At 36.9% G+C, this 25,592-nt stretch overlaps 2 protein-coding genes across 4 annotated transcripts in view; one reads left to right on the top strand and one right to left on the bottom strand.

Annotated features, from left to right (window-relative positions):
• Positions 1-9,709, top strand: part of SLC26A2 (solute carrier family 26 member 2) — a 35,030-nt gene extending 25,321 nt beyond the window's left edge. For both annotated transcript variants that reach the window (XM_074212654.1, XM_074212653.1), the window contains 2 exons: positions 2,236-2,896; positions 5,163-9,709. In XM_074212654.1, coding sequence (XP_074068755.1) covers positions 2,261-2,896; positions 5,163-6,683 — 2,157 coding nt within the window. In that variant the 5' untranslated portion in view covers positions 2,236-2,260 and the 3' untranslated portion in view covers positions 6,684-9,709. The remainder of the gene's footprint in view (positions 1-2,235; positions 2,897-5,162) is intronic.
• Positions 9,710-15,967: 6,258 nt separating this feature from the next.
• TIGD6 (tigger transposable element derived 6) lies at positions 15,968-25,234 on the bottom strand. Of its 2 annotated transcripts, XM_074212656.1 has the most exons (3): positions 25,107-25,234; positions 23,512-23,767; positions 15,968-23,421 (listed from the first exon to the last, which is right to left on the bottom strand). In XM_074212656.1, the coding sequence occupies exons 2-3, from the start codon at positions 23,680-23,682 to the stop codon at positions 22,102-22,104; spliced, it is 1,491 nt and encodes a 496-aa protein (XP_074068757.1). In that variant the 5' UTR covers positions 23,683-23,767; positions 25,107-25,234; the 3' UTR covers positions 15,968-22,101. The 2 variants fall into 2 exon arrangements, with proteins under 2 accessions (XP_074068757.1, XP_074068756.1); XM_074212655.1 differs by having other exon boundaries at positions 15,968-23,767; positions 25,107-25,233.
• Positions 25,235-25,592: the final 358 nt, after the last annotated feature.

Raw genomic sequence — 25,592 nt, 5'->3', positions numbered from 1 at the left:
TAGGGACAGTTATTAATAGTCTACAATTTTCCTGCCCTACCTCTATTCCCTGTGGTCCTCTAGGACTGACTTGATGAAATTATGTAGCCTAAAGATCTTTAGGCCTTGCCCACCATCACCTCTTATATACCCTTAAGTTTTCTGAACATTTCTCTCTGCCCAGAAACTAAATTCTTTTCCCAATTAGAGTATAAGCACCTTGAGAAGAAGACACTCTTGGTTTTTCTGTTGATAACCCTACTGCTTAGAAAAGCTGGTACATAGTAAGTACTGAAACTATATTTTCAATCATTCATAATCTGACTCGTCTATCTTTTCAGGTTGATTTAATATTGTTCTGTACACAATATTTCATCTCTCCCTCACTTTGCTTTTGCATAGGTAAATTCCATGCTTGGATATGCTCTCCCTCCTCCATCTCTCAGAATCCTTCTTGTTGAATAGTTTCAATCATGCCCAATTCTTTGTGACAGCTTTCTTTAAATGTTTAGATGCCACTGATTTATAAAAGACCTCTCTGGTTATAACAACTCCCAATCTTTCTTAGTGTGTGTTTGTGTGTGTTTGTGTTTGTGTGTGTGTGTGTGTGTGTATGTAATTATTGTGAACTGGAAAATCATCAACAGACTTGAACATTTTATTTTTATTTTTTCACGCAAAAAATACATACTCTCTTCTACCTCCTCCCCATCCCAGAAAGACAAAACACTTGATACAAATATGCAGAGTTAGGCAAAACACTTTCCAACTTTGGACATATCAAAAACATGTTTTAATCTATACTCCAAGTGCTATCCCTCTCTTTTCCTAAAGCTTAGGTTCAACCATGTCAGTCATTTACTTAATAAAATCCAATGGGTCTCTATCACTTCCAAAGGGTTCAAAACCCAGCTAACCAGGCTCCTTACACTTTACACCCCCTACAATATCCTCTCTTGAGTCAGGGACACTGGTCTCCTTGATGTTCCTGGACCTGGCTTTTTTCACTAGCTCTTCCTCATCATGGGAATGCTCTCCCTTGCCCTCTCTACTTCTTGATTTCCCTCCCCTTCCACAGGAAGCTTTTCCCCAATCCCTTTCCTCTATTGCTTATTTTCTATTTATCCTGAAATGGCTTGTTTATGCATTATTGTTTGCAGGCTGTGTCTCCCAATAGATTGTGAACTTGGGCAGGACTGTCTAGTCTTTGGCCTTTCTCTGTATCTACACAATTCTTGCTATATAGCAGGCACTTACACACTTTAATATTTATTGAAACTGATTATCTTAATGAGCCCTCTAGAATCATGGGTGTTCATTGCATTGTTCAGAGTTCTTATATTATTAAAAGTTATTCATTTTTATGTTATTGTTATTGTATACATTGTTCTACTGGTTCTACTTATTTTGATCTGTATCAGTTCAAATGAATCTTTCCAGATATCAATGAAACTAGGCACTTCATTTCCAATAGCATGATCATTCCATTACTTTCATAGATCTTGTTTTCTTAGCTATTTACCAATTGAGAAGTATCCCTTAGTTTCAGGTTTTTTGCCACTACAAAAAGAGCTTCTATAAATATTTCATACATAGCAACTCTTTTCCTCTTTCTTTGATTTCTTTGTCGTGTAGATTTAATGGTGATATTGCTGGGCCAGAGGCTATGGACACAAACATGAATATTTCCATACATAAAGCCACAATGGAACTTGTAAATGAAACCATAAATTCATTACATATAGCTTTAATATTTTAATGTATCTTAAATTTTATATAGCAAATAACATTATTCCATATCTAGTATATTTTGTTAATCTATGTCCCTCTTTCTGTACATTTTTAAATGTTTGTATTCTTTTTCTTTCTTCTCCTTTTCCCCATCAGTACTCAAATAAAAAAAGACATAGCTAAGCAAAACAAATTTAGGTTATGTTCATGTCTGGAATTGCATGCTCTGTTGTATACCTACACTCATTTGAGAGACATTTATCATCAATCTTTTGGAATTACTGTTGATTATTGGATCTCAAAAGATATTTTGATGTATCCTTCATTTGTATATGTGTTCTTTCTCCCCATTAGACTGTCAGCTCCCTGACAAAGAGGTTGTCTTGCTTTTGTCTTTGAATGTCTAGTACCTGGCTAAGTGCTTTGTACATACTAAGTGCTTATTAAAATGTCTGTTGAATTGAATTGAAATACTTGTGCATAAATGATTTCTTTGTTCCTGTCATTGTTCTTTTTTTTTATTAGGGATCTGAAGGACTCCTCTCCAGAAATGTCAGAAAAAGAAGAAGATCGCTTTGTCAACTTATCCAGTGACCTTGCTGTAAATGATGACCAGTGCCATCATTATTGTAGAATTCTTCTGGAGCCTCAGGAGGAAAAGAGTACTAACTTTAAAGACTATGTGGTCACAAAGTTGAAGAAGACTTGTTGTTGTAGCCCAGCTAAAGCCAAAAATTGGATTTTTGGATTTATGCCAGTCTTGCAATGGCTCCCTAAGTATGACATGAAAAAATATCTCCTTGGAGATATGATGTCTGGTTTGATTGTAGGCATTTTATTAGTCCCCCAGTCCATTGCATATTCCCTTCTGGCAGGCCAAGAGCCAATTTATGGTCTTTATACTTCTTTTTTTGCTGGAATAATTTATTTCTTATTTGGGACATCCAGACACATCTCAGTAGGTATTTTTGGAGTGTTGTGCCTCATGATTGGTGAAGTAGTTGACCGGGAAGTACACAAAGCTGGCTATGTGATGGAACATACAGTTAAAGCTGGCCTTTTTAATCACATAAATAAAAGTGTCACCATTCCGGCTGTGAACCAGACCTCAGGAAAAATCTGTGATAGAAGCTGCTATGCAATTACTGTTGGCACAACAGTAACTTTCATAGCTGGAGTTTATCAGGTAAGAAGAGATTGAACAAACAGGTTCTTATAAAAATAATAATTTACTATGAGTCTTAATGTCCAGAAAACTCTTTATAATTGCAGAGCATTAAACAATGTCAATTGCTATCATTTAAAAAAAAATCCTTTGCTTTTTAGGTTCCAGTTTGCCAGAATTTAACTTATTATTCATTGTCAGGGTCATCTTGTGATCTCTAATTGATCATCTTGAGGAGATACTAATGTACCAAAGGCTTTGGAGAAAGAAGAAATCATCAGAAGTGGAAATTTTTAGTGAGTTTGTGAACAGGCATATTACCACTGATGACTTTGGTGCACAAAAAACACTTAAGTGAATAGACTAGAAAAGGAGGTAGTCCAATTTCATGTTGAAAACGACAGGTGGAAAGCTTAAAAGATGCAAAGATAACCCTGAGATATTAAAAGAACAAGAAGGACTCTAGCATGTTAGGTAAATTCATTAGAAGTTAAACAGGGAGTTGTTTAGGCCATATAATATTACTTTATTTATATATATATATTAGGTATAATTTTAATTTTGGAACAAGAGTCTGTTTCAATGTGTTGAAAATCACTGATTCTCTTTTGCTACTAATACTTGATTATTTAAACATGAACAAAGTTAACTTAAGTTTTAAATTTTAAATGATTTTGTAATTTTAAAAAGTTAATTTCAATTCAAAATTTGACTTTAAATTAGCATTTATGTTAATGTAGATTAACCCTTGTAGATGACATCTTGCAAAGAAACCAATTGGGAACAAAAAAATTAGATGAGAATTAGAAGGGAATTTTTTGGGGGAGGGGCAGGAGGCAATCAGGGTTGCATCACACAGATAGTAAGAATCTGAGATCAAATTTAAACATAGGACCTCCTGACTCCAGGGCCAGTGTGCTACATAGGCTCTCCAAAAGGGAATATTTTTCTTGGTAGGTCTTATCAAGGATTCTCTTAACTCATAATTTTCTGTCAAGTATGTTGGATATGTTAGGGGAGAGGAAGATGACATAGCATAGTAAAATGAACAAAAGATTTAGATTTGAGAAGACCTAGTGTGAGTTCTAGTTTTACCACTTTAACTGACTTTCCAAGCTCAGCAAAGTAGCTCAGTGGATAGAACACTGGGTCTAGATCAGGAAGACCCAAGTTCAGATCTGGCCTAGTTACTGTGTCTACTAACTGCTGTCTTCCTCAGTTTCCTCATTTGTAAAACAGCACCCATCTTGTAGGGTTATTGTGAGGTACTACTTATAAAACACTTAGCACAGTGCCTGATAAGTGCTGGACATTGCAACAATTCTTATTCCCTTCCCCCTTTTCTCTATAATTGTGGTCAAGCCATTTCTACTCTCTTGAACCTTAGTTGTCTAGAAAATGGAAGTAATAATACTTGCACCATTTCCTCATAAATTATTATGAGTAAAACACTTAAGAAGCTTAAAAACCAGTTCTATCGATGTGAATTATAAAGGATACTAGTTAACTATGATAATGTAAGTAATTAGTTTTATTTGGTGCTGGGGAGGATGGCAAGTCCTGGGATCTGCCTTCCCTGGATGTTTATCTCAAAAGGATTCTTTTTTTTTTGGCAAGGCGGTGGGGTTAAGTGACTTGCCCAAGGTCACACAGCTAGGTAATTATTAAGTGTCTGAGACTGAATTTGAATTTAGGTCCTCCTGACTCCAGGGTCAGTGCTCTATTCAATGTGCCACTTAGCTGTCCCCTCAAAAGGATTATTTCTATGAAGAAAAAAGATGAGAACAAAATTATAAGAGAAGAAAAAGAATAAATATAGGAAAATTTCAGTTTAATCCCAATTAATTTTGGAAATCAGTAGGACTTCTACTTAAATACTATGCTGATGTTCTGTTGTGGCAAATAGCTGATCTACATTTCAGAGACCATTCTAGCAGTAGAATGCATACTGCTAGGTCATACCAAAGCTAGAAAAAATTTTAATCCAAGGCCTGCAATGGCTTATTGCCTGTCTTTGGAGACCAACCCAAGTTCAGAAAAATTCATTAGTAGACAGGCAACAGAGTGATTTTTTTTCTTTTCTTATCTTTCCTTATCTTTCAAGGACTAAGTTGCAATCTGTTTTGGTAGAGAAAGAACCTGTATCAATGAAATTACAATTCTTAAGTACTAAGAAAGTATAATTAGACAAATGATAGAAAATAACAAAGATTATTATAAGATTTACAAATACTTTCCATTTGAGAAAAGTTTGTATATATTTAACTTATGTGATTTTTTTTTTCAGGTAGCTATGGGTCTGTTTCAAGTGGGTTTTGTCTCCATCTACTTATCTGATGCCTTGCTGAGCGGATTTGTCACTGGTGCTTCCTTTACTATCCTTACTTCTCAGGCCAAATATCTTCTAGGACTAAACATCCCTCGAAGTAATGGTGTGGGCTCTCTCATCACTACCTGGATATACATCTTCAAAAACATTCATAAGACCAATCTCTGTGATCTCATTACTAGCCTTTTGTGCCTTCTTGTCCTTGTGCCAACCAAAGAACTCAATGAACACTTCAAATCCAAGCTTAAGGCACCAGTTCCCACTGAATTGATAGTAGTTGTTGCAGCTACACTGGCATCTCATTTTGGAAAACTGAACGAGAATTATGGCTCCAGTATAGCTGGACATATTCCTACTGGGTTCCTGCCCCCCAGAGTACCAGATTGGAACTTGATTCCTAATGTGGCAGTCGATGCAATAGCTATTTCTATCATTGGTTTTGCTATCACTGTATCACTGTCAGAGATGTTTGCCAAAAAGCATGGTTACATAGTCAGGGCTAATCAGGAAATGTATGCCATTGGTTTTTGTAATATCATCCCTGCCTTCTTTCACTGCTTCACAACCAGTGCAGCTCTTGCCAAGACCTTAGTCAAAGAGTCAACAGGCTGTCAGACTCAAGTTTCTAGTGTGATAACAGCATTGGTTCTTTTATTGGTTCTTCTTGTAATAGCACCTTTATTCTACTCCCTCCAAAAATGTGTTCTTGGAGTGATAACCATCGTAAATCTTAGGGGAGCTCTTCGAAAGTTTGGTGATCTGCCCAAGATGTGGAGGCTTAGCAAAATGGATACAGTTATTTGGTTTATTACTATGCTTTCCTCTGCATTGCTAAGTACTGAAATTGGTTTGCTTATTGGAGTCTGCTTTTCTATGTTTTGTGTTATCCTTCGTACTCAGAAGCCAGAAGCTCCTATACTTGGTCATGTAGAAGAGTCTGAAATCTATGAGTCCACGTGTGCCTACAAGAACCTTCAGACTGAGCCAGGAATTAAGATTTTCCGTTTTGTAGCTCCTCTCTATTACATCAACAAAGAATGTTTTAAATCTGCCTTGTACAAGAAGACTGTAAGCCCAATCTTAGTGAAGGCAGCACAGAAGAAGGCAGCAAAGAGAAAGCTCAAAGAGAAAATGGTGACTTTGAGTGGTGGTCAGAATGAAGCTTCTATGAACCTCTCTCATGAGTCCCCAGAGCTCCATACCATAGTAATTGACTGCAGTGCTTTGCAGTTTTTAGATACAGCTGGAATCCAGACACTCAAAGAAGTTCGCAAGGATTATGCAGATATTGGCATCCAGGTTCTTTTGGCTCAGTGCAATCCCTCAGTGAGGAGTGCTTTGTGTCGTGGAGAGTACTGCACAAAGGAAGAGGAAAATGTTCTCTTTTACAGTGTACACCAGGCATTATGTTTTGCCCTAGACTTGAAGAAACAGCAAACATTGGGTGCCTCCAATGGTTTAAGCATTTCTACTGACTGATTACTGGGGAAAAGTAGGATGGATGGGAGGAGGCAGAAAAATCAAGGCAACTATTACTGTATAAAGTCAGTGAAATTCTCATATATAAGGAAAGGCATACAGGTAATCAGGGATTATAATTAGCTAGAATTAGGGTATTAATAATTATACCTACTTTTTATAGATGAGAGTATAAAAATATTTGGAGTATACTTATAGTTTTATGGTTTAAATACTTAATTATATTTGGACTTTTCCCCTTTTGGAAACAAAGGTGCTACACCAGGAAGAATTTTTTAAAAATACCAAGTGACAGTATTGTATAATAGAAAGAATTGATAGGCATTAAGAGACCTGGGCTCCAGTCCCACCATTGCCAATCTGTGAGAGTCTGGACAAGTCAAAACCTCCATGAGCGCATTTATTCACTTTTAAAGTGAGGGGGTTGGATTAGATGACCTCTGAGGTCCCTTCAGCTCTAAAATTCGCTGAACTTAAGAGTATTGAATTTGAAATTTATAGAACCACCACCATCTTTGTGGTTATGTGGAAGAGCATGGTGGGAGGGGATTTGTACAATAGTTGCTTTTAGATATATCTCTACTTTTGCTTCCTACCAAAGAGCTAAGAGGCTTTGGATTACCAAGGTTGCCCAGAACCAGTTTTTTTTTTTTCCTGTGCCTTGCTTTTCTGTCTATCTCTGCAGAACTATAGTAATGGGACCAGCACTCTTTTTTAAGATGGGGATTCTCAGGAGGTTGATCTTGACGGGACATGATCCCAATACATGCTGGAAGAAAAATGCCTTCCAGTAAACAAAATCATTTTCTGATAGGGCTAACATATTACAGGAACTTATGGTAACATAAGGTCTTTTTGGAAAACTCGTGCATAGACTCAACCTTATATGTGGTGTGATTTGTTGTTTCCTTACCATTCAGGCTAATTTTATAGTACACCAGTTTTCAAAAATAAGCAAGAATGATTAAAGGATGTTTTCTACCTCTTTTGCAGGGCATGTCATTCATGCAATACTGAACATTTTTTCACATTTTTTTGTCTACATTCCTAGGAATCAGTTCAGATCAGGATGATGTTGTGAGAAAAGCACAAGATTATTTAGACTTAGAGCTGGATTTATGCCTCAGTTGTCCTGCCCACTACTACTACCTATGCTGGCCAACTTGAATGTTCAGCTCTGTAAAATACTGCAATTGGCCCACAAAACTTCTAATATCCCTTCTGGTCCTAACATACCTTAAAAAGAAATCTAGACCCCAGCAAATATTTAAGTGCCTCAGTCCACATAAGGTGCTTGTTTCCCTGTCCCCTCCTTCCCCACCCCTTTTAGATATGATACTAATTCAAAGCTATGCGGAGAAAAACATACTCTGAAGTTTTAAACATTTCTGTAACAGTTAATATTCTGCTGAAAATTTATCCTTTAATGTGTTAAATGTTTTGGTTCATCAGCTTAAATTGGCTTTAAGTGAAAAAGCAAGGTTAGTTCATGTAAAGGAATGTCTGATGTGTTTTTATAGTAAAGGAGTCATACAGATTATTTTTCCTTGTTAAAAACCATACTCTCAAGTATTAAGCAAAATGGTGTAGTATGTTGGGGGGGGGTATACAGCCCTACAATGATGTCAGTAATGATTTTACAGGTATTTTGAAGATGAACTAATACAGTGCCTTGTGGGACCTTTCATTTGCCCTATTAAGGATGACCATAATCGTTCTTTATTGTGAACATTTCTTAAAAATGGTTATATCTCCTATGTTAGTTTTGTAACCAAGATGAGTAAAGGATATAAATTGAGGTTTTATTCACTTTTCAAAGGCGAGAATGTTTATCTAGTGATAATTTTTTAAAATGTGTTTGATCCATTTTTACTGGGCAAATAAAAGATTGCATATTTCAGGAGTAATCAGTTCCTTCTTTATGAGTGATACCTTCCAATACAATTACTTCTTAAATAGATGAACTTAAAAGGGTTTTGATAGGTTCCACTTTTTTGTGTGTACAGTGGGATGATATATATTAAAAGCACATTGAAAAAGAACAGATTCAATAGTTTTTTTCCAATGGAGTTTTAGGAAAGAAACTAGAAAATTTCAAAATTACTTTGATGTGAAGGAAATTTGGTATAACTTCACTGTGGTGGGGAAAGAATAATCCCATTCCATGATGACTATCACTAGTGTTTTTCCCAATATTATAGGTGAAATTTTTCTTTTAAAAAACTGAATGTTAAGTGTATTTAGGTCCATTGAATAATCCATATTATGACTTAGTTAAAAGTATCCTGAATTTTAATAGTTGTTATTCTTTTAACTGTCTTCATTTAACACATTGAAAGATAACATTTTGGGGCAGCCAGGTGGCGCAGTGGATAAAACACCAGCCCTGGAGTCAGGAGTACCTGGGTTCAAATCCTGTCTCAGACACTTGATAATCACTTAGCTGTGTGGCCTTGGGCAAGCCACTTAACCCCATTTGCCTTGCAAAAAAAAAACTTAAAAAAAAGGAAAGATAACAGTTTTCAGAAATTTACATTATAGAAATGCTTTAAATTTCAGGGTATGATGTTTTTCTTATAGCTTTTCTCTGATTCTCTTAGATTATATCAAGTCATTTCCCCCCCATAAACAGTGTGCACTATGAGTAGCAAAACACTCGAACATTTGTTTTGTTGGGGGGGGGGGCCGCGGGGAGGAATTAAAAATTTAAATGACAAATGAAGAAAAGCATGTCTTAACTAAATTTATTCCTCTGATAGATGTGAATGCAATATGATTCTAATGTGGGTGGTTAGAAAGAACATACAGCCACAAGTCAATTTTATTCAGAAAAAAAGGCAATAAAAATATATTTTAAACTCGAATCTTAAGGTAAGTTTATGAGATCCTAGATTTTAAAAATTTAAACTTATCTTAGTAGCTGTTAAGATTGTAGTATTATACTTAGTTGCTTGTACTTGAAACACCATAAATATAATCAGATACCATGTATCCTGGGATTATAAAATGTCTTTATATCTAATCAATTTAAATGTGTATTGAGTACTTATTCTGTGTCAGAAATGGTAAAAGATAAACTCTGATCTTACATTTCTTAGAGCTATATCAATTAGGTAGAGTCAATAGGACAAAGATGTTTAAAAGATAAGCCAGTCATAACCACATTTTAGCTCATGATTTCTTTGCCGAACCCAGTTTCCATATATTTTAATTTATGCACCATTAAAAGTGAAAAAAGGATCAAGTTAGTTCATTTCTTCTTTACAGATTTAGGAAAATTTATCACAAGTTGGCCCAGCTCTGCAATTTCATCACTACAGGGAATTCCCACTGTGGCAGCTCCCTAGCAATTCATTAACTAAATCCTAGTTATTTCAGCCATGGTCCCATTTATCAATAAAGTTTTATTGAAGTTGATATTTCAATGAATTTAAATGTTTAAATGTTATTGTTCAGAATAAAATAAGCCCCTTCATGCTATGACACAATCTTAGTTTGCATTATTAGTTGTTACTAATATTTGCAGTGTTTCTCTGACCTTCTAAAATACAAAGAAATAAACCCTCAAACAAGGTTTAAAAGTGATTCCCATCCAGCACATGCTATCGAGAATGTGAGAAGATAATAAACTCAGGCAAATCCAGTACAGCAGAATTCGACCTGTGTTAATGTATAGCAATATCTCTAGTCAGTCAGTTAACAAAGTTATTCAGCAGTTTAACAGTATGCCAGACCCTGTGCTAAGTCTTGGAAATACAAATACTAATACAAAAAAAAAAAAAAGCAGCTCCCTCCCCCCCACCGGAACTAGCACTCTGCACATCTAAGGCATGTTTGGGCATGAAATTAAGGTAGTCAGCATGGTAAAGGAAATCCATAAAGTCTTTGGAGAGTCTGGAGAGAAAGGAAGATACCCCTATCTTGGGCATCCATGCTCCCTACAATGGAGGTTATGGAGGTTCTAGGAGAAACCATAATTAGATGGTATTTTCAATGTGTGAAATCCAGGAACATGAAGAAGTGTCTATGTCATAAGAGCAAGGAAAAATAATAATTTATGGAGACCTGTTTTCATATCCTACTTCAAATATAGTTCTGTGACCATATCACCTCCTACTCCCAAAAACTATTAGCCTATTACTTTTCAGGATTAGATATAAAATTGTCTTTTCAGCTTTGTCCTACCATTCCAGTCTTTTACCCTTACTCCTTGTACTCTACAATTAAAGCCATACTAGACTGCTTGGTGTTTTTTGCAGAAGACATTCCAACTTACAATTCAGAACTGTCTTCTTCCTCTCCAGGTTTTCCTGGCTTCCCTCAAGTCTCAGATGAAGTCCTATCTTCTGAGAGAAGTCTTGTCAGGGCCCTACTCAATGCTACTGCTTTCTAAGACTACCTTCCACTTACTCTAAATAGATCTTGTATGTATGTTGGCATGTTGTCTCCTTATTGGAATGAGCTCTTTGAGGGGAGAGGTCTATTTTTGTCCTTCTTGTAGCCTTGGGCTTACTTAGCACAGTACTGGGAAAACACTAAGTGTTTGTGTTTAACTTACCTGGTTATGAGATTTCAAAGAAAGGAAAGTCGTTACTATCTGCTGGCATGATGTTAAATAAAGTTTAATATTACCATTGTTTTAGAAAGCAATGAATTGTTGAGTACTAAAATCTCAAAGTCTACTAAAATGCCTCCTCTTTGCACTTGAACTTTTTTTAGATCTTCTTGAATATTAAACACACACATTAGCCACCCAGGACTTCTTGTTTATCCGTTAAATTTCATTTTGTCAATCCATAATTCTAACCTTTAATCTATTTGGATTCCAGTTATGTTATACCTTCTAGCTTTGTGCCAACTACAGATCCAATATATATACATTGTTCTCCATCTTCATCTACATCTAGAAACTTCTTTCCAGTGCTCAAAACTTTTAATTGGCTATAAGATGTGAGGCATGGATCTAAAACTCATTTTCCATCATTCAACTCATTTTCCCTATAGTTTTTATTGAATACTTCCATTCCTCATTGTTGTTCTTTAATGTTTCTCAACATACTAATTCTCATTCATTTGATTGCATTTCTGAGTTCTCTACTATTCCATTTATCTGTTTTGTTTGTGTGGTGGTTTGGGAAAGTGGATAGATCACCAATCCTGGAGTCAGGAGGACCTGAGCTCACCTGACATTTACTAACTAGCTGTGTAACCCTGGTCAAGTCACTTAATACTGACTGCCTCACATTCATGGCCACCTCTAGTCAACCTGATTCAAATGTGATCCCTGAACCAAAGATGGCTTTGGAGAAGAAAGTGAGGCTGGTAAATGTGCACAGCACCTTCTTACTTCAAATGCATGTCATCACCTCCCTGTCAGTCTTCTTCAAAAACAAAGGACAAACATTTTTTCCACTGCCAGTTTTTGTAATTTCTGGATAGTTTGTTTTTTTTGTTGGTATAGTTGTTTTTTTCAATTAAACTATAATTTCATTGGAGCAGCTAGCTGATGCAGTGGGCAGATTTCTAGGCCTGGACTCAGGAAGACTCATCATCTTAAATTCATTTAACTGTTTGCCTCAGCTTCCTCATCTAAAATGAGCTGGAGAAGGATATGGCAAACCAAACCAGTATCTTTGCTAAAAAAAACCCAAATCAGTACATGAAATCTGACATGAATGAAAAATAAGTCTTGGAGCTGTCTGCAGTACTAAAGCTTTAAGTGACTTGCCTGAGGGTCATGTAGTCAGCATTGATCAGAAGTGGTACTTGAATGCAGTTCTTCCTAGGATTGAGACTCTATTCCCTATGCCAAACTGCCTCATATTATATATATGTATTTTAAAATATGCTGGTCCTTCCCCTATTTTATTTTGTATAGTTCTTGATTTCATGTTATAACATCATTGAGTTTTATGAAGTAAATTCCAATGATCAATCAGCTATCAAAATATTAACTTGGTATTTTGATGAATTCTGTTGAATGTATAATTTGATTTGGGAATTAATGATTTTTAAACTATATTTGTTTTGTTTGGTACTCTTGTAAAAATATTTTGAAATCATCCTTTTGTCTCTTTTTTATAAGGTTAATAACCAAATATTTGGTATATTTTTGTCATTATAATAAATGCTATTTCTATAGTTTCTCTTGGGTGTTTTTTGTTGTTTTATTGGTAGTATGTAGAAATGCATATGATTTTTGCTAAAAAGTAATTTGCCATCATGTGACTTTTTAATTTTTGCAAGGCAATGGGGTTAAATGACTTGTTCAAGGTCACACAGCTAGGTAATTATTAAGTGTCTGCAGCCAGATTTGAACTAAGTTTCTCTTGGCTCCAGGGCCGGTGCTCTATCCACTGTACCACCTAGCTGCCCCAATCATGTGACTTTTAAACAATATTTTCTTTTTTTTCCTTTTTTTAACAAAGGAGTCTGCTTCCTCTTAAACTGTTTTCTCGTGCCATCCTGGCTATAATCTCTCCCTCACCTGTTTTCACCTGAGAAATAAAGATCTTTTATAAGAGGAAGAAACCAATCAATTATACATTAGTTTTGAGTTCCTTGATACCATTTTTTAAGTACATTAAAGACAGAATTTCCTGTTGGATTTCAATAAGTGATCCTAGCAAAAAGGCTAAAAGGATAATTGGACCTCCTTATTTGTAACAAGTGCTGTTTCAGAAAAGATACCAACAATCCATGCTACTATTATCATAGGATTTATTCTTTAATGTTTTGTTATATAAAGCCCAAAGCTGATTTCACTATTCTATCATTTTCATTAACCACTTAATCAGAGTATAGGAACCTGTGCTGAGTCCTTAGCCTTGAAGGATCTGTATCCTACCTAATCGGGGAGCCAGAACATATACATATTGTACAAGAATATAGCACATTAAATGCCAAATATAGATTACATGCTACAGAGGAGAAATAAATTACTGAGACTTTCTAGAAAAAAAAAATGAAAGAAAACCTAAAAAAGATGCCATCTTCTTGGAAAAATGAAGAGTTGTAGAGAAGGCATTCCCAGCAAGGAGAACTGTGTGAATAAAGGGATGGAGAAGAGATCTTTATATGGAAAAAGTATCTGTCAAGTTTCATAACAAACAGCAGCAAAATTCTCATGGGTATCAGAAAATTTCTAAGTTGGAAGCAATCTCAAAGTATATCCAATCTAACCCCTACTTGAACAGGAACTTCCTGCACTATAATTCCATTATTATTCAGCCTCTGAAGACCTTCACTGACCTGGCTGTAATAGTTAAGAAGTTAAATCTGGGGGGCGGCTAGGTGGCTCAATGGATAAAGCACTGGCCCTGGAGTCAGGAGTACCCGAGTTCAAATCCGGTCTCAGACACTTAATAATTAATTACCTAGATGTGTGGCCTTGGGCAAGCCACTTAACCCCATTGCCTTGCCAAAAAAAACCCTAAAAAAAAAAAGTTAAATCTGCCTAGCTTCTAACCAATGAAGCTAATTCTGGCTTGTGGGGCCAGTCACAAGAAGGGAAGTGACAGTCCTTCAAGCTTCTAGTTTTCTTCCATGAAGTTTTATCTTCTCCAATGTAAAATTTTTTGAGTATTCCTCAGCATAGAACTTCAATTCTGAAGCCTCTCCCCAGGGTGTTGTCAGCCATCTTGATAATGTTTATAACCTGTGATACTGTGGTTGGTCTGTTTTTATTTATGTTTCTATTTAAAAAAATAAAATTTTATTATATTGTTAAGACTAAAATACCTATTAAAGTAGGGAAAAATCAATGTTTAAGAAAGTCTTTGATTGATATGGTATTACCACATCTTTCTTTTAAAGAACAAGAACAATTTTGTGTGTAAATGTACATGTTGCAACATTTTATGGATCCAGCATCACAATAAAAAGCCCCAACTACTATATTTCCATGATATGTATTGAGTGAAGGATAAGAACTAGCAGTCATTGGAAATTTATGGGAGGGATGGAGGGGATAGCGTTTATTTTAATGAGATGATATAACTTGAGACCTACTTACAGACATGATCTTTTTTGTTGACAACTTCTACTACAGATGTTTAAGAAAAAAGTGAACATTTTGTAAAACATTAAATTCTGAAACCCTGGAACAATGCAATATACTTAACAATTGTACAAAGAGATCTTACATTCAAGCTCAAATTAGAGCTTGACATTAATGAAGCCAGGATCTGGGCAGGTTGGAGGGAAGGTAAGCAGGGGTGAAAGTGTTTTTAGTAACCTCTCACAGACACCAGCTTCCAAAATGGTGACTGTGAAGGTTCCTGAATATCATGAATTAACTCTTTTGTTAGAGGTTCAAGGCAAACCAAATTATGCACAATAGATAATTTCAATGATTCATCTCCTTTTTTTTCCAATTCTATATAACCAGTAAAATTTGTTTTGATAACTATAAATTTTCAGACAGTAAGTCTTCTACAGTAAAAAGATGATTTAATGAAGTCCACTAGTTTTGGGCCTTTGCTTATAAAGACATAGAAATAACAAATTTTATGTCTAACTTAAAAGCAGTTTTCACATAAACATATGAACAAAAAAATCTTAAAACTAAATTTAGCAAAACATTCCCTTTTGGGAATATTTTCTCTAAGACAGTGAAACACACTTGGAAAGAGTCAGAAAATGACACGGACAAGCAGGGCAGTTTGTTACTATTGTATTGACTTTAAAATAACATTTTTAAAAAAAACCATGTAATAGAAGTACAAAAGTTTTACATACAATCGTTTTTCTTCTTTGCAAACTGAAATTTCACATTGTTGTTTGGAAAGATCATGAAAATATACTTGGAACCAAGCAATTTTTTTTCAGTATGAATTAAAGTTGAGTCCTGATATTAACATCTATTATTTCACTTCTTAGAAGTCAATCTACCATAAAGAGATGGTAAACAGTAGACCTTTAAAGAGGCTATTGTTTTTTTCTAGAAGCTTGTAATATACCAAGAATGTATATATCAGAGAGACAAGTGTTCAAGGTCTCAATCTTTCTAATTTTCAATATAAAGTATACCACCCCCAGAAACTATAAGTTCAAAGTGACAATGCATTTTACTATTACTCAAGCAACTCTATGTGGCAATCTAAATGTTTACTAAAGCAAAATGCTTTCAAACAGGAAAATCTTCATCTGTTTTCTGGGATGGAGACTGAGAGAAATGGCTATCATTGAAAGAGAGGATGATAAATATTGGTGTTCTGTAACAGCTGATATCCATTGTGATCTCTATTCATAAATCTCTTTTGATTGCCTATAGTATTTTAAGCTTTTTTTTTTTTTTTTTTTTTTTTTTTTTTACTGATGGTGGTGGTGGTGGTGCAGTTTTTTAAGCAGTGGCCAAAGATTATAGAAACTTAAGTACTTCCTCGTGTACATTCATAGATAAAGCCCTCTCAAAAGGATCCTGGAGCATATGAAACATCCAGTGTCTAGCTGGAACTTCCCTTCTCCCAATTAGTTACAAAGTTGTGACACATTCACCAGGTTTAAAATGCAGAAACATGCTGTTGATAATGCATTTCTGGAGTCAATCAATTCTTTGCAAATCTCAGAGATGACAAAAAAAATGGGTCATTTTTTATACTTCTTTTCACTTAATTCCCCTCTAGAAACATGGGGAAATCTCTAACTGAACAGCCCAGGATCAAGTCCAACACCCCATATGGAAACATGATGACTATCTTCAGTTCAACTTAACCAACATTTATTAAGTGCCTACTATATGCAAGGCATTAACTATGCAGAGGACCTATGTGCTAGATGCTGAGTACAAAGGTGGGGAAAAAAAGTCAGTCTCTGTTAAAAAGAAATGGGAATAAAGAGGAATAAAAGTAGGATCCAAAGTAGCTTAAGGATAAGGATAATGAATTAGCCTAGACAATATGCTATGATAAATAGAAATATTTGACAGGGTCAAGGAGTTCTTCATGGAAACGGTGACATCTCAGCTGTGGGCCTAGAAAATTTTCAAATGGCAGAAAAGGGAGGCACAGAATGGCCTGGATGAAAGCACATGGGTGTGGCAGTCCTTATTGTCTCCTCCCTTTTCCATCTTTTACTTAAGGGGAGATGGAGGAGCTGAAAGTATTAATCTGGAAGGAAAAGAAAACACAGGTAGGGAAGGTTGGGACCAGAGCAGGATTGATAGCTGTTTTCAGTATGTAAAATGCTATATGGAAGAGGGATTAGATTTGTTTTGTTTGACTCTAAAGCACAGAACTAGACTTAATGGGTAGAAGTTGTTGAGGACAGAATTAGGTTCAACTTAATGAAGAATAATGAGCAATGTGCCAAAGGGTAATAAGACTACTTTAAGGGATAGTGAGATTTTGAGCCCTCCATCAGGAAAATATGTAGGTTGTCTTTGTAATGATCACCCATCAGGAATGCTATGAGAAAGGATAATAAATGTTCAGTTACAGGCTAGACTATATTGCTTCTGCCCTCCCTTCTGAAATTTTGATCATAAGATTTTCAAGGGGGTTAAATGCTTCAGACAAGTTTAAAAAGTTGTGAAGTCAAAAAAAGACTATTTGGCAGTTAAGAATTTATAGGAGGCCTTGGAAAGATCAGATTCAGTAAAGCTGAAAAGTAAACCATATTCTAAGAGGTTAGAGTCAGTCAATCAGTATTTAGCATCTTTCTTGAAGTTAAACAATGAAAGGGAGAAGAGATTTAGGGCTAAGACTTGGGAAGTAAGCTCAACAGAGAGAAAGACAGTAAGAATCAAGTAATGATGGATTGGTTGGAGAGGTTAGCCTTCACAGAAATAGAACCAATATTTTTTTTCCAAACAAAAAGCAAAGGAGAAAATGCTAAAAAAGTTCAAGGTGTGGAAGTGCACAGTTGAAGATTTTTGACAACTGTACTCTTTATCTTATCTTATCTTGGTAAAGTGGGGGTAGGAGAACAGGACAATTGCTAGGAGTGGGAGGTTTAAGAGGCAAAGGTTGTCTCTTGCTAGGAATGATGATAACATTCTATTTTTATGTCTTTTCTAATTTTAATACATACTGGTTCATCTCCATCTTCCCCCATAATTCCCAAGCACCCCTAAATGCTTTTGATGTTAATGATCCCATCATCTGCTTTCCACTCATGCCACCTGCTGGTTGTTAAGTGTTTGTATTCTAAGGGTACTGAAATTTGGTTGAGAACTCAGGGCCCACTGAAATTGAAACTGAAAAACAAAAATACTTTGCTTCTTAGGTCAAAGGGGAAAAATGCAAATAGCTTGAACTATCATTAATTTTAATTGATTAATGAGTTTCTAGTTCTCTGAGATTATATTCACGAAAAACCAATATCCTAAATCATTTTCACCATCTGCTGATCCTGAGCAACTGGTCAACAGTCTGGATGGTGAGAGGCACTGTAATGAACTAGATTATGAAGAGTCTTTGGGATTCTGCTTTTATGATTTTCCATCTGGAAAAAAATGTCCATTTAGCTCTGTCAGGTTTCCTTATCTCCAAATTAGTTCACTATCAATGACAAAATTGTTGTTCCCATAATGCCATCAAATAGATTTTAATTTTTTATTACCTAACCTATATTGGGGACATTTTGGAAATCTAAATATATCTATTTACTATGAAAAAAATGAACTTTATTTTAATAATTCCTCATTATCTACATACTTATTTATTCCCCTTAAATACCTTGGATTAATTAGATAGCCATGACTTCTATACCTTTTCCTTCCAGTTCTGATGACTTCCAATCCCTAGTCCAGTTTTCAGACACCATAGGTAGATTTGTGATGCCAACTGAAGAAAAGGCTCCAGTCAGGAAATCCCTGTTCAAAAAGGGTCCAGCTTTAGACCAAAATCAATACCTGGGATATACACTGTGAAGTTGAAAGGCTAGAGCAGGAGCAGGGAACCTTGGGCCTGCAGGTTGTGTTAGTCTGACACTGCCAAGGCAAAAGCTGGCAGGACTAGAAATTCAATAAATCTGGGAATTTTTTAGGGATGAATTAAATGATGACAAAAATACAATCTGTAAATGATGCTCTAAATATACAAATGGTCCTTGGCAGGAAAAAAGGTTCCCCATCCCTGTGCAAGATGCAGGTTAAAAAATGAGAGCAACAAAATATGAAACACAGCTGGGAAAAGTTCAATATGGAAATGACCTGGCAAAAAATGTTCTTTCAGGTGCACTGGAAAACATGAGTAAATCAGATTATGAAGCGCCTTCCAAAATGTGAATGGAATTCACACCCCTTTAATTATCTACATTTCATATCTTGGCAATGGTCAATTACATGCTGACTATAAATTTCTGTCTGCAAAAAATGCCCTTTTTATTTTTTTATTTACTTTTTATTTTCAGTCATACTAACATCTGTTAACTCTTACAAGCTTGCCTGATGGGCTATTCACATATGCAATTCACAAATTCCCTGGCACAAAGTATGTTTGTAAAGACAGGTTACACATTTTAGCCAAATTTTCCAATATTTTCCTTCAAAATTCTTAAGTATCTGTGATACACTATTGATGATTTATCTAATACCATCTATTTACCATATGGATCTGTCCTGACACTGAAGCTCACTAGAAGGTCTGGATATACAGTTAAAAGTAAATTGGGTTAGTAATCTTCAAGTGAATAACTTCAAGTAGTTTGAATAAGTTTTATTTTATCCTACCCTCAGTTTATTGTTCATAGGCCAGTCTGTGAATTGTGATTCTTCCTCTTCCTAGAAGCTATCCAATTGATTTTTTTTTTTGCAAGGCAAATGGGGTTAAGTGGCTTGCCCAAGGCCACAGAGCTAGGTAATTATTGAGTGTCTGAGAGCGGATTTGAACCCAGGTACTCCTGACTCCAGGGCCAGTGGTGCTTTATCCACTGCGAAACCTAGCCACCCCTATCCAATTGATTTTAAAGTTAAGTTCTTCAATCTTCTCAGAATGAAATCTTTTGACTTTTGATTTCTTTTTATCTGCTTCACCTTTACAATGACTTAGACCCCTTTTGGAATTCAATTTATCCCAGAAGTGCTCTTAAATTATAAGAGAAAGAATGTTTTGGGGACCAAACATATGTGATTATTTTACCCTGTTATGTTAGCTCCTGTAACGATGATTATAAAAGATTATGACCAGACTGTGTAGTAACTTATATAATATGTAATCTTTTAGAAATGTTTTCTGAATATATCAGTATTTTTCAGTTATTATCGCCTTTGTAATTTCTTGCCATTATTATCACTTGGTATTAGGTGATAATCTTAACAGTTAAAAATGATTTAGTTTGGGCACATTTCATATACCTATCAATTGGTTTATTAAGTGCCTATTATATGCCCAGCATTGTGCTATACTGACTACAAAAACATTATAATACATGGCCTTCATTCCTGAGGGCTAAATAGAATAGAAAACATAGAACAATAAATGCTAAATTCTATGATAATGACAATGCATAGCAAATCAGAAAGAGACAAATCAAAGCAGATGAAGTAATTGGAAGACAGGGTAATTCTTTCAGGGTAGATAAGATATGAATAGGACAGTGGTGAGGATAAAGACTTCAAGCAAAACCAAAGGCACAAAAGTAGGATTAAGAGTGATAGATGCAAGGAGAAATAACAGTCTGGTCTATCTAGAATTGGGATAAGAGTGGGTTAAATTACAGAGGGCCTTCAAAATCAGGCTGAAGCATTTCCATTTTATTCTGTAGGCAAAGAGAAGTCATTTAACTTTTTAAATGAGGAAAGTGACTTGCTGCATGCAATATTTTGGAAAAACAGTGTATAGGATGGATTGGGAGGGGAAAGAAAATGGAGGGTAGACCATCTAGGCTATTACTGGGCTAAGGTGCTAGGGGCCTTGATTCACCCCTTGTATATGTATGAAAATGTAAAGCGGTGAAACCTAGAGACATTTCAGGAGAAGAAATGACAAAATTTTGCGGCATCTTGACTAGAAGGAACATTATTTTGTTTTCTTGGTCTAAAAATTCAAAAATATGCATTCATTTTTCTAATATAGTAATATTTGTGATGAATAAAAATATCAAGAATACATAAATTTTCTATTTTTAAAAACAATTTAAATATCTGCTGTTTTTGATGCTAGAGGTTCTCCTAATATATCATGGCAAAAATATTCTCTGATATCTATGGCTAACCAGGCCAAAAAGAGCCAGTTATGCCCCTACCCCACCCCCACAATGACTTTACAAGTTTCAGCTTTGTAAAATAACCAAACCAACACTCAGCATTCTTGAAGTATTCAAAAATTTCATCTGAAAAAATATCAAAATTCACCACCACCTTAAAGTTAAGTACCCTCTGACTGATCTGCACCTAAAAATAAAACCTACGTAAAAAAAAAGATAATATGTTTGTTTCGTTTAAGGGGAAAAAAACTTATTTAGTTGAATTTTTCTAGTAACTTATTTTTTTAAACTCTTAAAACAAATTTAGCCTAACAGAATTCCATAAAGAATAATAACAGGAAAAAGTAGGGTTAATTCATTATTTTAATCTTTCCCCTGGTGAGCAGGCAATGCAGTGTGTTAATATTACTGTATGGAACAGATTCTGAATTATCTACAGGTATGGAGTGAATGGAGGGGATCTCAAATTGGGGTAGATCCAAACATATTCATTCCAAACACATTTATCTCTTTTTAACCTCCAATCTTGGTCAGAAATATAGATGAACATCAAAAAAACCTCACTCTAATATTTCCATGAGTCTGCTCTCTATTCTCTCTGAGCTCTGTGGTCCTTTACTATGGGCACTCCATAAATTTCAACTAACCTCCCATGCTTACTCTTCTATGCAAATATGTTCTAAATCCCTCCTATCTCATTCTCCCTATTAGTGATAAAAACCAAGTTGCTCATTTCTAAAAGTCTAGGAAACATGTTACCTGCTTAAGCAATTCCCATATGAAGTACTTCTTGCAAACCATTCTCTTCTGGGCAAAGAATGAGATTAAAAAAAGTAGGAAGTAGAGAAGAACTGTGCCAAGGGACAAATCATCAGAACAGAGGAAAATACAATGTAAAGATAATTGGTCCTAATTGCAGTAAATTATGAGGAGAATGCAACGAAGCTGGACAATACTAGATACCATCTTGAGAGCAAAGTGGATTGTAAATGGGCAAGAAATTCTGGGATTCAGCTAGACATTAGCTGCAGGTCTCAAGGATAATCTATAATGTAGTTATTCTTTCTATACTGGATTAAGAGGTAATACAGCATCAAATGCATCACAGATCAAATCCCATTACAGCAAGCTTCAAGTGTCCAAATCATTTCACAGTATTGGAATGTCACTGCAATAATATTGCTTGAAATAAGTTCAAAAACTAAAAAAAAAAATTCTTTAGTCATGTTAACTATGCCCTACAACATAAAGATGAATTAATTTTCCCATTTCATTTTGTTTGGAGAAAATCTGTAATTTTGGATTCTCTTACAAGAGTATGTGTTACACTTGTCATTAAATATTCATCTATACCATTTAGCTGTCCAAAGACTGCATCAGGAACATCTGTACATGTAGAAAGGAATTGCCTGAGTTTTTCTACACTTGAGATAGCTTCTGCAACAGTTAATTTTGGCTGCTCCAGCAAAGAGACACCTTCATCATCCTCACTTTCACTTCCACCTTCTTCAGGACTTGTACCAGTCATCATGCTTTCAACAATTTCCATATCTGTTAACTCACGAGATATAAGTAAATCATTATCAGCAGTTACAAAGTCCTGAAAAGTAACCTCATTTGGAACACATGTGGCAATAGCAACTGAATTCCATAATTTTTGAATTGCTATATCTGGTTCATCATCTTCTTCTGGATCAGCATCAGTAAATTCCATTGGAATTATGCCTGCTTTTTGCCAGCACTTCACTACTGTGGATGGTTTAACTGACCACCATGCCCCTGCTATCATATCAATAGCTTGTTTAATGTTGATCTTTTCTTTTTCCTCATTATTGTTGAGGTTGAGAAGAATCTGTTTCAAGAGTCGACTCCTGTATAAAACTTTCACGGTGTGAATTACACCAAGATTCAGTGGCTGTAAAACAGCTGTACAGTTTGATGGGAGATAGCCAACTTGAATTCTTTCTAGACGAGGCAGCATGTTATGTGCAGAACAGTTGTCGATCAACATGAGAATCCTGCGTTCTGCTTGTTTCATCTTGGCATCAACTTTCACTAGCCACTCATTAAACAGATCTCGAGTCATCCATGCCCACTGGTTGGCACGGTAATCACAAGGAAGTGAATGCACATTCTTGAAGCATTGTGGGGTAGCTGTTTTACCAACAATCAGGGGTCTCATTTTTTCAGTTCCTGATGCATTACAACAAAAAAGTGCAGTCAATCGCTGTTTGGCCTTCTTACCTCCTCTGCAGCAATCACCTTTAACAGCAAGCGTATGCTGTGGCAACAACTGAAAAAACATGCCAGTTTCATCAGCATTAAAAATATCATCTGGGCTGTAGTCAGCAATCAACTTTATAATTTCACCAGCATGCCATTCATTAACCTTATCTATTCCTATACCATTCATTAATTTGTCATTATCTTCTCTGCAGATTGCTTTTAAAGCAATCCCATGACGATCACGAAATCTATTAAGCCAGCCAACGCTTGCTTGAAAATTGTCATAGCCTAGCATATTTGCCAAATTCAATGCTTTTTTTCGAATCACTGATCCACTTACAAGAATGTTTTTTGCATGAACTTCCTGAAACCAAGCAAACACAGCCTTGTCAATGTCATCATAGAGTGCATTACGCATTCTTTTGCGTTGCGGTCCCACAGATGCTTCCCTTACCTTTTCTTCAAATTTAGCACGATCTTTTAAGAATGTGGATAACGTGGAAGGAGTGATGCCAAATTCCTTTGCCACATCTCCTTTTCGCTTGCCAGAATCCACTGCTTCTACTACTTTCATTTTTTCCTCCAAAGAAAACTGCCGGCGTTTTTTGTTTCCCTTGTTAGCCATGTCCGCGGGGTGAGGTTTAGGCCACAACTAAGCAATGCTGTGTCCGTTCCTCCTCGCGTTTGCACTATGCCACAAGTATAGGAAACTGAGAAGAAAAAAGGAGGGGCTGTCATGAACCAAAAAAATATGGTTTCCATCAAAATAACCCTGAGTCAGATTTTAAGATAGTAACTAATGACAAAGAATGTGTTTGCATGAGTGTAAGGGTGCAGGGAATAAGAATTTATAGTAAATTAATTTCTAAAAGTTCAGTGATGAAATATTCATTCTCTGTTTTGAATATTTTCATTTCAGCTTTTCCAAGAAAGATGTTGACCTATTCTATGAGAGGCAAGACCAAAAACAAACAAAGCCCCCCAAATACTGGCTGGGGAATCTAGACCAGAGTCTTTGTCTTGGCTCTATTATTTATCAGGGCTGTGATTTTTGGGCAAGGCATTTCAGTTGAGTTTCCTCAAATGTAAAATGTTACCTAAACCTTTAAAGTTCTACTCTCATGCTTTTTTTCTTTTTTGGGGGGGGGGGGTTTGCAAGGCAGTAGGGTTAAGTGGCTTGCCCAAGGCCGCACAGCTAGGTAATTATTAAGTGTCTGAGGCCAGATTTGAACTCAGGTACTCCTGACTCCAAGGCTGGTGCTTTATCCACTGTGCCACCTAGCTGCGCCCCCCCCCCCCCCGACGCTTTTGGTGGTAGATAGGGAAGTGCCAATTCCTTCAAAAGCTGGCCAGAAGTAAATAAGACCAACCAGGTCCTTAACTATGCTGGACAAACTTTTGATCATGAATCTGAAGATGAGTAATCCAAATTAAGCCTACTGTTCGAGAACCAGTTTGGGAGTTGGCCTCCAGCCTGTGTACTTGTGTCTGGGAATTTTGAAGACCATCTACTAGAAGGTGAGAAGGACTGTGATTTATGTTGCTGGAAAGTATATTCATACCAAAGAAATGATGGATCAGGGAGGCAGAAAATATGAGAAAATCCTTGTACCACTTGCCTAGCTGGATTGTAGTGGCTGAGCAAACTAAAATGGGATTATAAGGAAAATGGAAAAGGAATCTGAAATGCTTCTGAAGGGAGTTATATTTTATTCTCTTTTTTTCTACTGTTGTGTATTTTTAAACATTAAATGTTAAGATAATTTTAGTTATGGCAAAAGGAAAGAATATGGGCACAGGAAGCACAAGGTGGAAGCTATAAAGGCAGTTAGAAGGGTCAGGTGTGCACGGGCGGAGCGGAACGCCAGGGGCCGGGGTTGTGAGTTCCGGCTCCGAGCCTCAATGGGCGGGTTCCCAGCTCCGGCCCCGGCCGCGGGGCCGCGGGGGCCTGGCTCCCCTTCCTCTCCGGCCGGGATCTCCCCCATCCCCGACCCCGAGCAGAGCCGGTCGCGGGCCTCCGCCTCCCCAGCTCCGCCCCGGCCCGGTTACCTCAGTGCCGCGGAAGTGCCGGGGAAACCGCCGGGGCCGTTAGGGAGGAAAAGTGGCCGCCGGCGCCGCCGCCCTCCCCAGCGCGGGCGCCCGCCGCTCCCTGCGGCCCGCTTGGCCCGCTGGCCCGGAAGTGCTCCATCTCACTCAGCGCCCTCCTTCCGAAGGACAGGCGGTCCTCCGAGACCGCGGAGGGGGAAGGGGGCTGTGCGCCCTCGTGCGCCTGCGCCCGCCTCAGCCCCGCCCCTCCGCTCCTCACTGGCCGAGAGGGACTCTCCCGCGCCTGCGCCGCGTGCTCTCGTCACGTGCGGAGCGGCCTTCTTAGCGCGCCGGAGGCGGCTTCCGGCGCGGCGCGGGGGCCGCTGGGATCGATTTCCTTGGTGATTGGGGTAGCTGGAGTGTTTGTCCCGGCTCCGGCGGCCGCCGGCTCTCCCGCCCGACTGTGCCCCCGCGGCGGCCCGCTCCAGACGGCCGTGGTCCGCCGAGAAC

Source organism: Macrotis lagotis, chromosome 1 (genome assembly GCF_037893015.1).
Source record: "Macrotis lagotis isolate mMagLag1 chromosome 1, bilby.v1.9.chrom.fasta, whole genome shotgun sequence".
NCBI classification, from domain to species: Eukaryota; Metazoa; Chordata; class Mammalia; order Peramelemorphia; family Peramelidae; genus Macrotis; species Macrotis lagotis.
This window is presented reverse-complemented; position numbering and strand designations above follow the sequence as displayed.

Coding starts and splice junctions, on each gene's coding strand:
- TIGD6 (XM_074212655.1), bottom strand. CDS start 23,682: ATGGCTAACAAGGGAAACAAAAAACGCCGGCAGTTTTCTTTGGAGGAA.